The sequence below is a fragment of the Colobus angolensis genome, unplaced genomic scaffold, assembly GCF_000951035.1.
Source record: "Colobus angolensis palliatus isolate OR3802 unplaced genomic scaffold, Cang.pa_1.0 Scaffold470, whole genome shotgun sequence".
Classification (NCBI taxonomy): Eukaryota; Metazoa; Chordata; class Mammalia; order Primates; family Cercopithecidae; genus Colobus; species Colobus angolensis.
Genome location: NW_012118155.1, coordinates 1,355,362 through 1,369,370, shown reverse-complemented (window position 1 = coordinate 1,369,370; position 14,009 = coordinate 1,355,362). Strand labels below are relative to the sequence as shown.

The 14,009-nt window shown below is 36.8% G+C and overlaps 1 protein-coding gene across 3 annotated transcripts in view; it reads left to right on the top strand.

Annotated features, from left to right (window-relative positions):
• ZMAT3 (zinc finger, matrin-type 3) overlaps positions 1-14,009 on the top strand; it is a 47,406-nt gene that overhangs the window by 3,181 nt on the left and 30,216 nt on the right. For 2 of the 3 annotated variants that reach the window (XM_011958656.1, XM_011958654.1), the window contains exon 1: positions 919-1,246. In XM_011958656.1, coding sequence (XP_011814046.1) covers positions 977-1,246 — 270 coding nt within the window. In that variant the 5' untranslated portion in view covers positions 919-976. Of the gene's footprint in view, positions 1-918; positions 1,247-14,009 lie in introns of those variants that run through there. The other variant, XM_011958655.1, reaches the window with a different exon arrangement.

The following is a 14,009-nucleotide window of genomic DNA, read 5'->3' as shown; positions in this document are numbered from 1 at the left end:
TAGCTGGTCGTTTTTTTGTTTTTGTTTTTGGTTTTTTTTTTTGAGACACAGTCTTGCTCTGTCACCCAGGCTGGAGTGCAGTGGCATGATCTCAGTTTACTACCACCTCTGCCTCCCCTATTCAAGCGATTCTCCTGCCTCAGTCTCCCGAGTAGCTGGGATTACAGGCACCTGCCACCACACCCAGCTAATGTTTGTATTTTTTTTGAGACAGAGTTTCGCTCTTGTTGCCCAGGCTGGAGTGCAATGGCGTGATCTTGGCTCACCACAGCCTCCACTCCCCTATTCAAGCGATTCTCCTGCCTCAGTCTCCCGAGTAGCTGGGATTACAGGCACCTGCCACCACACCCAGCTAATGTTTGTATTTTTAGTAGAGACGGGTTTCACCATATTGTCTCAAACAGGCTGGTCTCGAACTCCTGACCTCAGGTGATCCACCCACCTCGGCCTCCCAAAAGGCTGGGATTACAGACATGAGCCACCATGCCTGGACAGCTTGTGGTGTTTTTGTCTGTGCATGATTATCATTAAGAGTGTTTAAGTTTTAGTGTGCCTGAGGGAAGGGGTCTGGACTAGGTGACCTTTGATGTCCATTTCAGCCATGTGACTTTTGGATTTAATTAGCCTTGGATGCAATGCTATTAATGTTCATGGGCCAGAGGGATAGCAGTTGGAACGGTGCCAAGCAAAATAAAGCCAAATCTATAAAGCCATTCTCAGTGGAAGAGCACCATGTTAACATGAATTAACAGGAAGGGGAAGTCTGCTAAATGAGGCCAAAGGAAAGAAGTCCCAAGGATGGGTTTGGAGAAGTAGAAGAAAGGGTCAGATTATGTTGTCATTTACATGTTACCTTGTGAAGTCTCATTTTTAAGTGAGTTTTTTGTTTCTGTTTTGTTTTTTTTTGCTGTTGATTCAGATTTGAAGACCTTGCTTCTCATCACCCACTGGATTATGCCCAAGGCTTTCCTACCCAATGATCCTCTTGCAACACGCCGTGCTTCCTCCACCTAAGCAGCCCTCACCCTCGCCTCCTATGTCAGTGGCCACCAGGTCTACAGGAACCTTGCAGCTTCCACCACAGAAGCCTTTTGGGCAGGAGGCTTCCTTGCCTCTTGCAGGGGAAGAAGAGTTATCAAAGGAAGGGGAGCAAGACTGTGCCCTGGAGGAGCTATGTAAGCCCCTGTACTGCAAACTCTGCAATGTCACCTTGAACTCTGCACAGCAAGCCCAGGCTCATTATCAGGTAAAGGGAGAAAAGAAAACCAGGCATTTAGTGGGGTGAACATTTCAGGGCTCTTCCTGTTTAGCAGCTGTCTCTCCAGATATGACTGTGCGTGGAATATCAAGATGGCTTAGAGAACAACTAAGTATAAATTTGTTTGATTAAAAGCCTTATGTTTTTACTTTAAAAATAAGTATCACTTTTTGTAGAATGGATCTCAACCTCTTAGACTAAGCTGTGTGGCGTTCGATAGCTTACCAGTGTTTGTAGGCAAATGTAAATTATCTATGCTGGCATTTGAACCTGTGGTCTTAAGAAGAACAAGTATTTAAAACATGATGTACCAGCCTGGATGACAGAGCAAGACTTCATCTCAAACAACAAAAAAACCCATGATGTACCAAACTCAATTTAGTGTAAAATTGTTTAGAAGCTAATATAATTTGTATCATTTCAAGGTGACCTCTGTGCATGACTCTCATGCTTTCCATTTTTGACTTATAACTCTTATATATCCTATCACTGGTAAGGAAAACACAGGTATCTTTTTATAGTGAGAATACAATGACATCGGAATGTTAAGCCCTATCCTTCATTAATAGTAAGCATACGCTAATTTATTTTAGCCTGTTAGTGTAAACTAATACTGGTTTTTAAGATGTAAAGCTTAAATGGAAAATTAAACTTTGGTTCTAAAGAGAGGGTACAATACTTCTTTTTATTCTAGACATTTGTCTGTATAAAGTTAAATAATTTCCTTTTTTGGAGAAAAGAGACCTGGGAAATAATCAAGGACAAAACCCACTGCATGATGTCTTCCTGGGACATGACTGATTTATTTATTATCCGCATGAAAATCTCTAGTAATAAGAGAGTACGGTAGAAGACTGTTACACAGCTGCTTCTTCTGTTGTGCCCCATAACTTTGTCCAGCTTAAAGTTTTTGTTTACTGTGAGTGTTAAGTCTTTTCTGTTTTGCTTTGATCCCAAAGACTGATTATTGTGTTGCTTTTTGATTGTATGTCAGAAGTATTTTGATGGTCAATTGTTTTCTCCGGTATTTAGGGGAAGACATAATATGTTGCCTTCTTTAAGTTCCCATTATGTGGTTTTGTTTTGCCCTCAGGTGCAGAGTTGAGTTAATTATATCTCGCAGATCTTGACCTGTGTCATCAATGGTTCCTAAAGGCCTCTTCTGGTTTTATGTTTACATTTTCCCTCTTTCCCCAGTATCTACTCTCATCACCTTGCTGTCCAGTACAATTGTTTGATACAGGGTCTTCCTTTGCCTGTCTTTACCATTCAAGCAGAGTGTGTTAGGATGATTCATCTCAACTCCAAGACTGTATTAGCTTTCTTCATTTATTCCTACGGAATGTTCAGTTTTATAGCCTAAGACTCACTTTGAAAAAAGAAGCCAGAGTTCTCAAGGTTTAATTATTAGCCGTATAAAGCCCCTAACAAATCATTAACTTGGGAGCAAACCCACTTGTATGCTATACACATACATAATTACCTTTATTTATTTATTTATTTATTTTGAGACAGAGTCTTGCTCTGTGGCCCAGGCTGGAGTGCAGTGGGTACGATCTTGGCTCACTGCAGCCCCTGTCTCCTGGCTTCAAGCGATTCTCATGCCTCAGCCTCCCGAGTAGCTGGGACTTTGGGCGCATACCAGCACACGCAGCTAGTTTTTGTATTTTTAGTAGAGATGGAGGTTCACCATGTTGGCTAGATTCAGCCTCCCAAAGTGCTGGGATTATAGGCATGAGTGACCTACCACACCCAGCCTATAATTCCCTTTTAAGGAAGAGTTGTTTACTTTTATGAGGGAAAAAACTCTTGGGCAGTGTGTAATTTTAACATGTCCATTGATTATACATATACCTTATTTCTTTTCTAATAAAACTTTTTGACTTCATGGACTTTGAAAGGTGCTACTGATGATACATAGAGAAGATTCAGTTTGATGCAAGGTCATTGGATTATAAGGCTAAAACTAGATAAACAGAATCAACATTTGTTATTTTCTTTTGTTTTACATTTTTGCATATGTTTGTTCTAAGCTTTTTAGTTGACAAGATTAGTAATTATACTTAATTTCAGTTTCCTCAATGATACAGTGAATAAATAAATTAGAAAATATAAGAAAAGGGAAATACAATTTAGGTAAATTTCTCAAAAATCAGAATTTTTAAGTGGAAAGGTTGAAGGAGAACAGGATGTAATGGGACAACTTAAGCACCTAAAAACCAGCGTAAAGATGGGAAAGAAAAGAGGCAAGCTAGTAATCAGAAAGTAGAAGCTTACAGAAAATGAAAAGTTTGGGTATAATAAAGTATATTGCTAAGACTTTGGAAGCAAAGATTCGAATGAGACTGATGTTATTGGTAACTCTTAAAGAGAGAACTTTTTAACAGAGAAACTAAGGCAAAGCAATTCATATGTAAAAATACAGAGCAATTACATTAGGGGAACATAGAAAAAAGGTCATCTTAGAAGTGAAATCTGGATTTTAATAAGATAGAAATGGTCAAGATAAGAGTGTATAGTCCAAAATGTAGATCAGGATAATAAACAATCAGAGTGTGAACATAACTCTAAAAAGTGGGTGAGCTACCAAAGAAGGAAAGCATAGAAATGTTAGCCAAAAAGATGCATCAGAGGGTGTACATGAATAAGCAGTAATAAAAGAAAGATTACTGAAGACAAGGCTAAGACCAGGCCAGGTGTGGTGCCTCACACCTGTAATCCCAGCACTTTGGGAGGCTGAGGCGGGAAGATTGCTTGCACTCAGGAGTTCGAGACCAGCCTGGACAGGATAACAAGACCCTGTCTCTACAAAAATACAAGGAAATTAGGTGGGCATAGTGGCAGACACTTGTAGTCCCAGCTATTCGTGAGGCTGAGACAGGAGGCTCACTTGAGCCTGGGAGATTGAGGCAGCAGTGAGCTATGATCATGCCACTGCACTCCAGCAAACAAAGACAGCAACAACAACAATGACAACAACAACAACAACAACAAAACACACAAAAAAGAGAAGGGTAAGACCAATGAGTAAGGCTTACCAAGCACAGGAATAAGTAGAATGCCAATGATTGTAGACTAATACAACAAAGTGGTTTAGGGTTAAATGAGATGATGGCTGTACAATTTTATTTCAAGACTAAAAACTTACTTTCTAATTTTTAATACAGAGCATTACCAAACTGTACCTTCATTATTTCAGTTATCTGTGAGATAAAATGGGTCATGGGTAGCCTGTTTATGAGCTAGAAATGCATTTGTGAGAAGTGATAAATCACTGTGATTACATTACTCAAAACTTTTTAGTCAGTTGATGCCATTGTTGAAATTGTGGAGTTTCAAATTGCCTCAGGTATTGTAAACAACGGTGGTTACACTAGAGCCAGACTGTATCATGTTCCAGTAATCCAGGACATGCAGTGGAAACTACCCAATAAATACTTCTCTTTAAGCTCACTAGCATTTTTTCCTGACGTCCCAGTGTTCCCAAGCTGGGGCTACCTCAGCAGTGACCCATGTGTATCTGTAGTCATTACAGATTTAGTTTTATTCCAAGTACTTTTTAAGACTGATCAGTTGGCTTCAAAACATCGTCAGCTCTTGTTTCATTTTTAATGAAGCCATCGAATTTTATGTTCTTAAAATTAGGGCTTTAGGTATAACTTAATTTAAAATCGAATCTTTGGAAGAGAAACATACTTTCATTTTATTAAAGTCTATCTGCAGGCTTCAGGTTACTTAGGGCAAGGCTGGCATGGGGTAACATACCACTGTTTCATCAGCATAAATACCCAGAGGAGGAATTGTTTTAGCATGGAAGGTTATTAACAGAAATAAAAAAAGCAAAAAGCACAGATGAATTTTGCTAAGGCATCCACAGTTTAAAGTCGCCAGTTTATTTGCTAATTTGCATGTATATATTTGACAAGATCTACTTACAGTACATTTATAAAATTTGTCGTAAACATGGCTTTCTATTTGTAATATTTAGTAGTCAAATAACAACCTACTATGTTAATTAGATTGATTAGAGAAAGAGAATACAGGTGGAAGAGTAGCTTTAGAATTAGGATGCTGAATGTAGCGGTCTTAATTCATAATTCATAATGAAGAGAATGCTGTTAGATTTTCCCCAAAATTTAAAGCACTGATTTTGGCACTTACATCTTAATATTGATCACCCAGATTTGGATCAGTGAATTAAATCTCAGCTAATTTTCATGTATTCAAAATTCTCCGATTTGTCTTTTTTCCAAATGGACTTACAGTGGACTGAGAATGGCTAAAACGCACTTCAGATTTGGTTTTAATGCGTGTGCTTTACACGTGGCATATATGCTTTGGAATCTAACAGCTTTGGGCTGGAATCTTGGCTCAGTTACTTTAGGCAAGACACTGAATCTCTCTTTATAAAATATCTGTAAAGTAGGGGTCATTGTACTTCCTGTGCAGTATTGTGAGAATTGCATGTGTTATCTTAATAAATGCTGGTTGGTTGAAATAGGTTGCTATTGTTTAGAAGTGTTTGGGTCTCAAATGAGCAGAATGAGATGGTACACAGTTGTCTTACTGTTGTTACTACTTGGATAGTAACTTGCTGTAGGACCTTGTGTAAATAAGCAAAACTTTGTTTTCCTTGATCGTTCTCCAGAGATACTCTTTTAGATCCAGATACCAGGTTACCTTAAAAAAGTCTCATGAAGAATAATTCAACCAACAAATGAGGCAAAATAAAATGATTTTCAAATGTAAGTTCAAATAAAATGATTTTCAAATTTCAACCATACTACTCGTCTGTCAGCTTAGTCAGTTTACCCAAGAATCAATTCTTGTTGGTTTTCTTGTTCTGCTCTCTGAAATCACCACCTCTGTAGGCTTTTCTAGCTGTTGCTTTGATCACTTGAGAGGGCAGAAGCTCTCTGTGATCCTGCCAGTTTTCTGCCTCCTCCTCTAGTCTACCCCTACCTCATTTCTTCTTATTTCAAAATGATAGATACCCTTTCTTTTGTCCAAGTTTGATTCCTTATCCTGTTTTCTGGATTTCATCGCCTTTTCACCTCAATCAAAAACTGTGCTCAAGTCTCTTCTATATAAATAAAAATAGCAGCAGCAACCTTCCCATTACTTTTAATCCCTGCTGTCAGCAACCTTTCTCCTCTTCTCTCCCGTCCTTAGCATTCTGCTGGGTATAATTGTTCTCTTCAGGTCTTCATTTCCCATTCATTCCCCAGCCCACCGTATGCTGATTTCCATTCCTATAGGCCACTGAAATGGTCCTTTCCAGTGTCACCATGATCTTACAGGCCAAATCTAACTCCTTCTCACTTGACCCCTTTGTAGCATTAGCCAATGGTAACAACTTTCTCCTAAAAAAAATTAAAAATATTTGTATTTAAAATAATGCCTAAGGAACCAAAGGGTTTATAATGGAAAGTAGTAATTACCTGTTCTCCACCCATTCCCTTCCCTTTTTCCCTCTCCATTCTCTCCTTTCTAACTCCCAACTTGAGCTGGCTGTAGTTTTACTTTGACACTGTCAAGATTGATCATGTTTTTATCCGTTCTGTCATCAAATTAAGTTTTCCATGCTCTATTTGCAGGTTGATGCCAATTGTTGAAAATTAACATTCAGTATTTGCATTATTGTGAATAGGGAATTTTGCATTATTATAAGTGGAGAAATACTGTTCACTGCAGAGCTGTTTCCTTCCCTATATTTCCAGTGTCATGATCTCATGCTACTCACAAGAGATATTCAAATAGGTAACCCTTTCCTGAATGCTACCAGTTGCTCAAAATTGTGTCTATTTTAGTTTGCTTCATATGTGGATTATAACTTTGAAATAACTTTCTGTTTTTCCTTGAGTTTCTGGTACTTTTTAAAAAAAAACTAGAGAGAAGAATGTTAAGCCTTACAAAAACGCTATTAGCATCTCAGTCTTTCTTTATATTGCTTACATTTCATTTATCTTCATGAAACCTACTGTTTTCTGATTCTGATTTTGACTAGTTGTTCTAGTTTGGATTAGTTGTTCTATATTTGAATCACTACTTCATTGTATAGGTTTTTGTATTTCCCGGAGTGTAGGTTTTTGTATTTCCTGGAGTTTTTAGTTGCTTTTCTTCTCCCCTCTTTTTCTAGCATTATATTTTTCATATCACCATTCCCCTCTCCACGCCTAAGTCTCAACCCCACTTTTTATTGTATGGAATTTTCTTTTTATCCTAGATCCATCTATCTCCTTGCTCCATTTTCAGCTGGCGTCTTTTTGGTTTGCTGCACAGCTTTGTCAACTTTGGACTTGCTGCTCTTTAGGTTGGACCACTATTTTCTAAATATATGTGTTTTCTTTTTTAAATCTTGTTTTGTTGGAGTATATTGTCACATTACTTTAAGGAAGAAAGAATGAATATAAATGTATAACACATTTTTTTCCTTGAAATAAAATGAGGGAGTAATGGGGAATAAATTTTTTTTGAGCCTGGTGTTTCTAAAAATTTGCGTTGTGCCTTCATATTTGACAATTCAGTTCCAGGTTGAAGATTATTTTTCTTTGGAATGTTAACAGCTGCCCTCTATTTTCTGTTTTTATCTAATGTTGCTGAAGAGAAATCTTCTGATTCTTATTCTTTTGTTGGTGACCTGTTTTAATTTTGTGTCTTTCTTTTTTTTCCCCGGGAAGCTTTTAGGCTCTCCTTTTTATCCTTGTAGTCTGAGATCTGACAATGATGGTTGTGTCTTGTTTTCCCCTGGATACTTTTTCATTTGTCCTGGTCAGCACTGGTAGATCGTTTCAGTTTGTGTACTTCTGTTTCTCTTGCTCTGGAGAATTTAAAAAAATATTCTTTTTTTTTTTTTTTTTGAGACAGCGTCTCACTCTGTTCCCCAGGTTAGAGGGCAGTGACGCGGTCTCAGCTCACTGTAACTTCTGCCTCCTGTGTTTAAGTGATTCTCCTGCCTCAGCCACCCGAGTACCTGGGATTACAGGTGCCTGCCACCATGCCCAGCTGAGTTTTCTGTATTTTTAGTAGAGACGGGGTTTCACCATGTTGGCCAGGCTGGTATCAAACTCCTGACCTCAGATGGCCCACCTGCCTCGGCCTCCCAAAGAAAAAAATATTCTTTCTTAGTTACTATTCTCTAGATTTTTTGTCTTTCCTTCTAGGAATCCTGTTAGCCATTATCATGGTTCTGCTGGATTGATTCTCTTTTATTTTTCTAGCTTTATTGAAGTATAATTGATGGATTGATTCTTATATTGTTTGTCTCTGCTATCTTTTATCACTCTTTTTTTTTGATTTGACACATGTTCTTAACTTCTAATCTCATATTGAATTTTTAAATTTGACAGTCGTATTTTTAATTTTTAAATTTAAATGTTACATTCAAATATTAACATTTTACATAATGACAGTACAATTGTCAAAATCAGGAAATTAACACTGATTTAAATAAATAAGACTTCTGGATTTCTTATTCTCATTTCGTGGCATCTGTTTTATAGGATATTAATTAAGAACCTGAAATCACAGACTTTGGGGTCAGACTAGTATTTGATCTTGTGGTCTTACTACTCGCTAGATGTATGATATCGGAAACATTTCCTAACCCTTCTCTACTTCATGAAGAAGGAGATGATGAGGAGAAGGATGATACTAATAATACCTGCATGTTAATATGTGTAGGGCATTTAGAAGACTTCCTGGTACCTGAGATAGTCCTTGATAGTGTTGAGTGTTCCCAAGGTGCAGCGGAACCAGATTGTCCCAGCTCCGCATTGGACAATTGTGGCATTTGACAAGTTTTATTTTTATTTTATCAACTTTTTAGTTTGAATTATTCTAGACTTACAAAACAGTTCCAAAAATAGTACAAATAATTCCTGTATGCACCTTATTCAGGCTCCCCAAACATTAACATTTTACATAACTACAGTATAGTTGTCAAAATCAGGAATTTAACACAGATTCAAATAATATTGTTTATATACTGTTTACATTACATTAATTGTGTACTAATGGCCTTTCCCTGGTTCTAGTTATTTAATCCAGGATGAAATTTTGCAGGTCGTTTTCATGTCTCCTTTAATTTGGCTAGGTCCTTGGTTTTTCTTTGCTTTTTATCATCTTGCCATTTTTGAAGAGTTGTTTTGTAGAATGTCCCAAATTTGGGCTTGTTTGATGTTTGATTAAATTCAGGTTATGTCTTTTTTTAGCAAGAATACCACAGAAATGATACTGTGTTCTTCCTAGTGTGTCATATCAACAAAGATGTGATGTGAATATCTTTTATTACTGGTGCTGTTAACTCTGATCACTCGTTTAAGCTGGTGCCTGCCATGGTTCTCCTTTGCAAAGTTATTCTTTTTCTTTTTGTGTTCAACAAATGTTATATGGGGAGGTGCTTTAAGACTGTGAATATTTTATTTCTCATCATAGTTTTGGTCAGTGATGATTCTTGTCTCCAATAATTATTTGAGTGGCATTTGCCAATTGGTAATTTTTCTGTTTTAATCATTCCTTCTAAACTTGTTACTTGGAATTTTACTTTAAGAAAGATCTTTCCCATTTTTGCACTTATTTATTCAGTTATTTATATTACTGTGGATTTATGGATTCTAATTTTATATATATTCTATATCTATACCTATATTCTGTATCTATACCTATATTCTAATTTTATTTATTTTGATTTATTTTATTTTACTTTTTTTGAGACAGAGTCTCCCTCTGTCACCCAGGCTGGAGTGCAGTGGTGCAATCTCTGCTCACTGCAACCTCCGCCTCCTGGGCTGAAGTGATTCTCCTGCCTTAGCCTCCGGAGTTGCTGGGATTACAGGCGCCTGCCACTGTGCCTGGCTAATTTTTGTATGTTTAGTAGAGATAGTGTTTCACCATGTTGGCCAGACTGGTCTTGAATTCCTGACCTCATGTGATCTACCCGTTCAGCCTTTCAAAGTGCTGGGATTGCAGGCGTGAGCCACCACACCCAGCCCAGGTTGCTGCAAATGCCATTATTTCGTTCCTTTTTATGGCTGAGTAGTATTCCATAGTATATATTAATATATGCCACATTTTCTTTATCCACTTGTGGATTGATGGGCGTATTTTTTCAGCTGCGAATTGTGCTCATATAAACGTGTGTACAAGTATCATTTTCATATAATGACTTCTTTTCCTATGGGTAGATAACCAGGAGAGGGATTGCTGGATCAAATGGTAGATCTACTTTTAGTTCTTTAAGGAGGGAATTGCCACACTGTTTTCCATAGTGGTTGTACTATTTTACATTCCTAACAGTAGTGTAAAAGCGTTCCCTTTTTCACCACATCCATACCAACATCTATTATTTTTTGATTTTTTGATTATGTTCGTTCTTGCAGGAGTAAGGTGGTATCATGTGGTGGTTTTGATTTTTCATTTCTCTGATAATTAGTGATGTTGAGCATTTTTTTCATATGTTTGTTGGCCATTTGTATGTCTTCTTTTGAGAATTGTCTATTCATATCCTTAGGCCACTTTTTGATGCTATTGTTTGTTTTTTGTTGCTGATTTGTTTGAATCCTTTGTAGACCAGGTATTAGTCCTTTGTTGGATGTATAGATTGCAAAGATTTTCTCCTACTCTGTGGGTTGTCTGTTTACTCTGCTGATTATTTCTTTTGCTGTACAGAAGCTTTTTAGTTTAATTAAGTCCCATCTATTTATCTTTGTTTTTGTTGCATTTGCTTTTGGGTTCTTGGTCATGAAGTCTTTGCTTAAGTCAATGTCTAGAACAATGTTTTCCAATGTTCTAGAATTTTTATGGTTTCAGGTTTTAGATTTAAGTCTTTGATCCATCTCTAGTTGATGTTTGTATAAGGTGAGAGATGACGATCCAGTTTCATTATTCTACATGTGGCTTGCCAATTATCCCAGCACCTTTTGTTTAATAGGGTGTCCTTTCCTCACTTTATGTTTTCGTTTCTTTTGTTGAAGCTCAGTTGACCGTAAGTATTTGGATTTATTTCCGCGTTCTCTATTCTGTTTTATTGGTCTAAATGCCTGTTTTTATGCCAGTACCATGCTGTTTTGGTGACTGTAGCCATATACTATAGTTTGAAGTCAGGTAATGTAAGGCCTCTAGATTTGCTCTTTTTGCTTAGTCTTGCTTTGGCTATGAGGGCTCTTTTTTGGTTCCATATGAATTTTAGCATTTTTTTTTCTAGTTCTGTGAAGAATGATGATGGTATTTTGATGGGGATTGCATTGAATTTGATGATGGTATTTTGATGGGAATTGCATTGAATTTGTAGATTGCTTTTGGCAGTGTGGTCATTTTCACAACATTGATTCTACCCATCATGAGCATGGGATGTGCTTCCGTTTGTTTGTGTCATCTATGATTTCCTTCAGCAGTGTTCTGTGCTTTTCTTTGTAGAGGTCTTTCAGCTCTTTGGTTAAGTATATTCCTATTTTTCTTTTTTTGCAGCTATTGTAAAAGGGGTTGAGTTCTTGATTTAATTCTCTGCTCGGTCGCTGTTGGTGTATAGCAGAGCTACTGATTTGTGTATATTAATTTTGTATCCCAAAACTTTGCTGAATTCATTTACCAGTACCAGTTGCTTTTTGGATAAGTCTTTAGGATTTGCTAGATACACAATCATGTCATTAGCAAATAGTGACAGTTTGACTTTCTCTTTACTGATTTGGATGCCATTTATTTCTTTCTCTTGTCTGATTGCTGTGGCTAGGACTTCCAGTACTAGGTTGAATAGAAGTGGTGAAAGTGGGCATCCTTGTCTTGTTCCAGTTCTCAGGGGGAATGCTTTCAGCTTTTCTGCATTCAATATAGTGTTGTCTGTGGGTTTGTCATCGATGGCTTTTATTACCTTAAGGTGTGTTCCTTCTATGCTGATTTTGCTGAGGGTTTTAACCATAAAGGGATGCTGGATTTTGTCAAATGCTTTTTCTTTGTCTATTGAGGTGATCATATGATTTTTGTTTTTAATTCTGTTTATGTGGTATATCATCACATTTATTGACTCAAGGATGTTAAACTATCCCTAGAGGTAAAACCATCCCAGAATCCCTGGTGTGAAACCCACTTGATAATGGTGGATTATCTTTTTGATATGCTGTTGGATTTGGTTAGCTAGTATTTTGTTGAGGATTTTGCGTCTATGTTCATCAGGGATATTGGTCTGTAGTTTTGTTTTTTTTGTAATGTCCTTTCCTGGTTTTGGTATTAGGGTGATATTGACTTCATAGAATGATTTAGGAAGGATTCCCTCTTTCTTTGTCTTTTGGAGTAGTGTCAGTAGGATTGGTACCAGTTCTTCTTTGAATGTCTGATAGAATTCAGCTGTGCATATTGCTGGTCTTGGACTTTTTTTTGTTGGTAAGTTTTTAATTACCATTGCAATCATGTCTGTTCAGTTCCTATGTATTCTTGGTTTAATCTAGGAGGGTTGTATATTTCTATCCATCTCCTTTAGGTTTTCTAGTTTATCCACATAAAGGTGTTCATAGTAGCCTTGAATGATTTTTTTGTATTTCTGTGGTATGGGTTGTAATATCTCGCATTTCATTTCTAATTGAGCTTATTTGGATTTTCTCTCTTATTTTCTTGGCTAACCTCAATAATGGTCTATCAATTTTGTTTATCTTGTCAAAAAACCTACTTTTTGTTTCACTTATCTTTTGTAATGTTTTTGTTTCATTGAGTTCTCTTCTGATCTTGACTGATCTTCCGCTGGGTTTGGGTCTGGATTGTTCTTGTTTCTCCAGTTCCGTGAGGTGTGACCTTACATTGTCTATTTGTGTTCTTTGAGACTTTTTGATGTAGGCAGTTAATACTATGAGCTTTCCTCTTAGCACTGCCTTTGCTGTATCCCAGAGGTTTTCATAGGTTGTGTCACTATTGTCATTCAGTTCAAATAATCTTTTAATTTCCATCTTGATTTTATTGTTGACCCAACAATCATTCAGGAGCATTAATTCCATGTATTTGCATGGTTATTTAATTTCCATGTATTTGCATGGTTTTGAGGGTTTCTTTTGGAGTTGATTTCCAATTTTATTCCACTGTGGTCTGAGAAAGTACTTGCTATAAATTTGATTTTCTTAAATTTGTTGAGACTTGTTTTGTGGCTATCATATGGTCTATCTTGAAGAATGTCCCATGTGCCGATGAATAGAATGTATATTCTGCAGTTGTTGGGTAGGATGGTCTGTAAATATCTGTGAAGTGCATTTCTTCTAACATAGTTTAAATCCATTGTTTCTTTGTTGACTTTCTGACCTGTCTAGTGCTGTCAGTGGAGTATCAAAGTCCCCCACAATTATTGTATTGCTGTCTATCTCATTTGTTAAGTCTAGTAGTAATTGTTTTATAAGTTTGGAAGCTCCAGTGATAGGTGTATATATATTTAGGATTGTGATATTTTCCTTTTGTACTAGTCCTTTTATTATTATATAATGACCCTCTTTGTCTTTTTAAACTGCTGTTGCTTTAAAGTTTGTTTTGTCTCAAATAAGAATAGCTACTCCTGCTCACTTTTGTTGTCCATTTGCATGGAATATCTTTTTTCACCCCTTTACCTTAAGTTTACGTGAGTCTCTTAAAGATAGCAGATACTTGGTTGGTGAATTCTTATCCGTTCTGCCATTTGGAATCTTTTAAGTGGAGAATTTAGGCCATTTGCATTCAATTTTAATATTGAGATGTGAAGTACTATTTTGTTCATTGTGCTGTTTTTTTTTTTTTTTTTTTT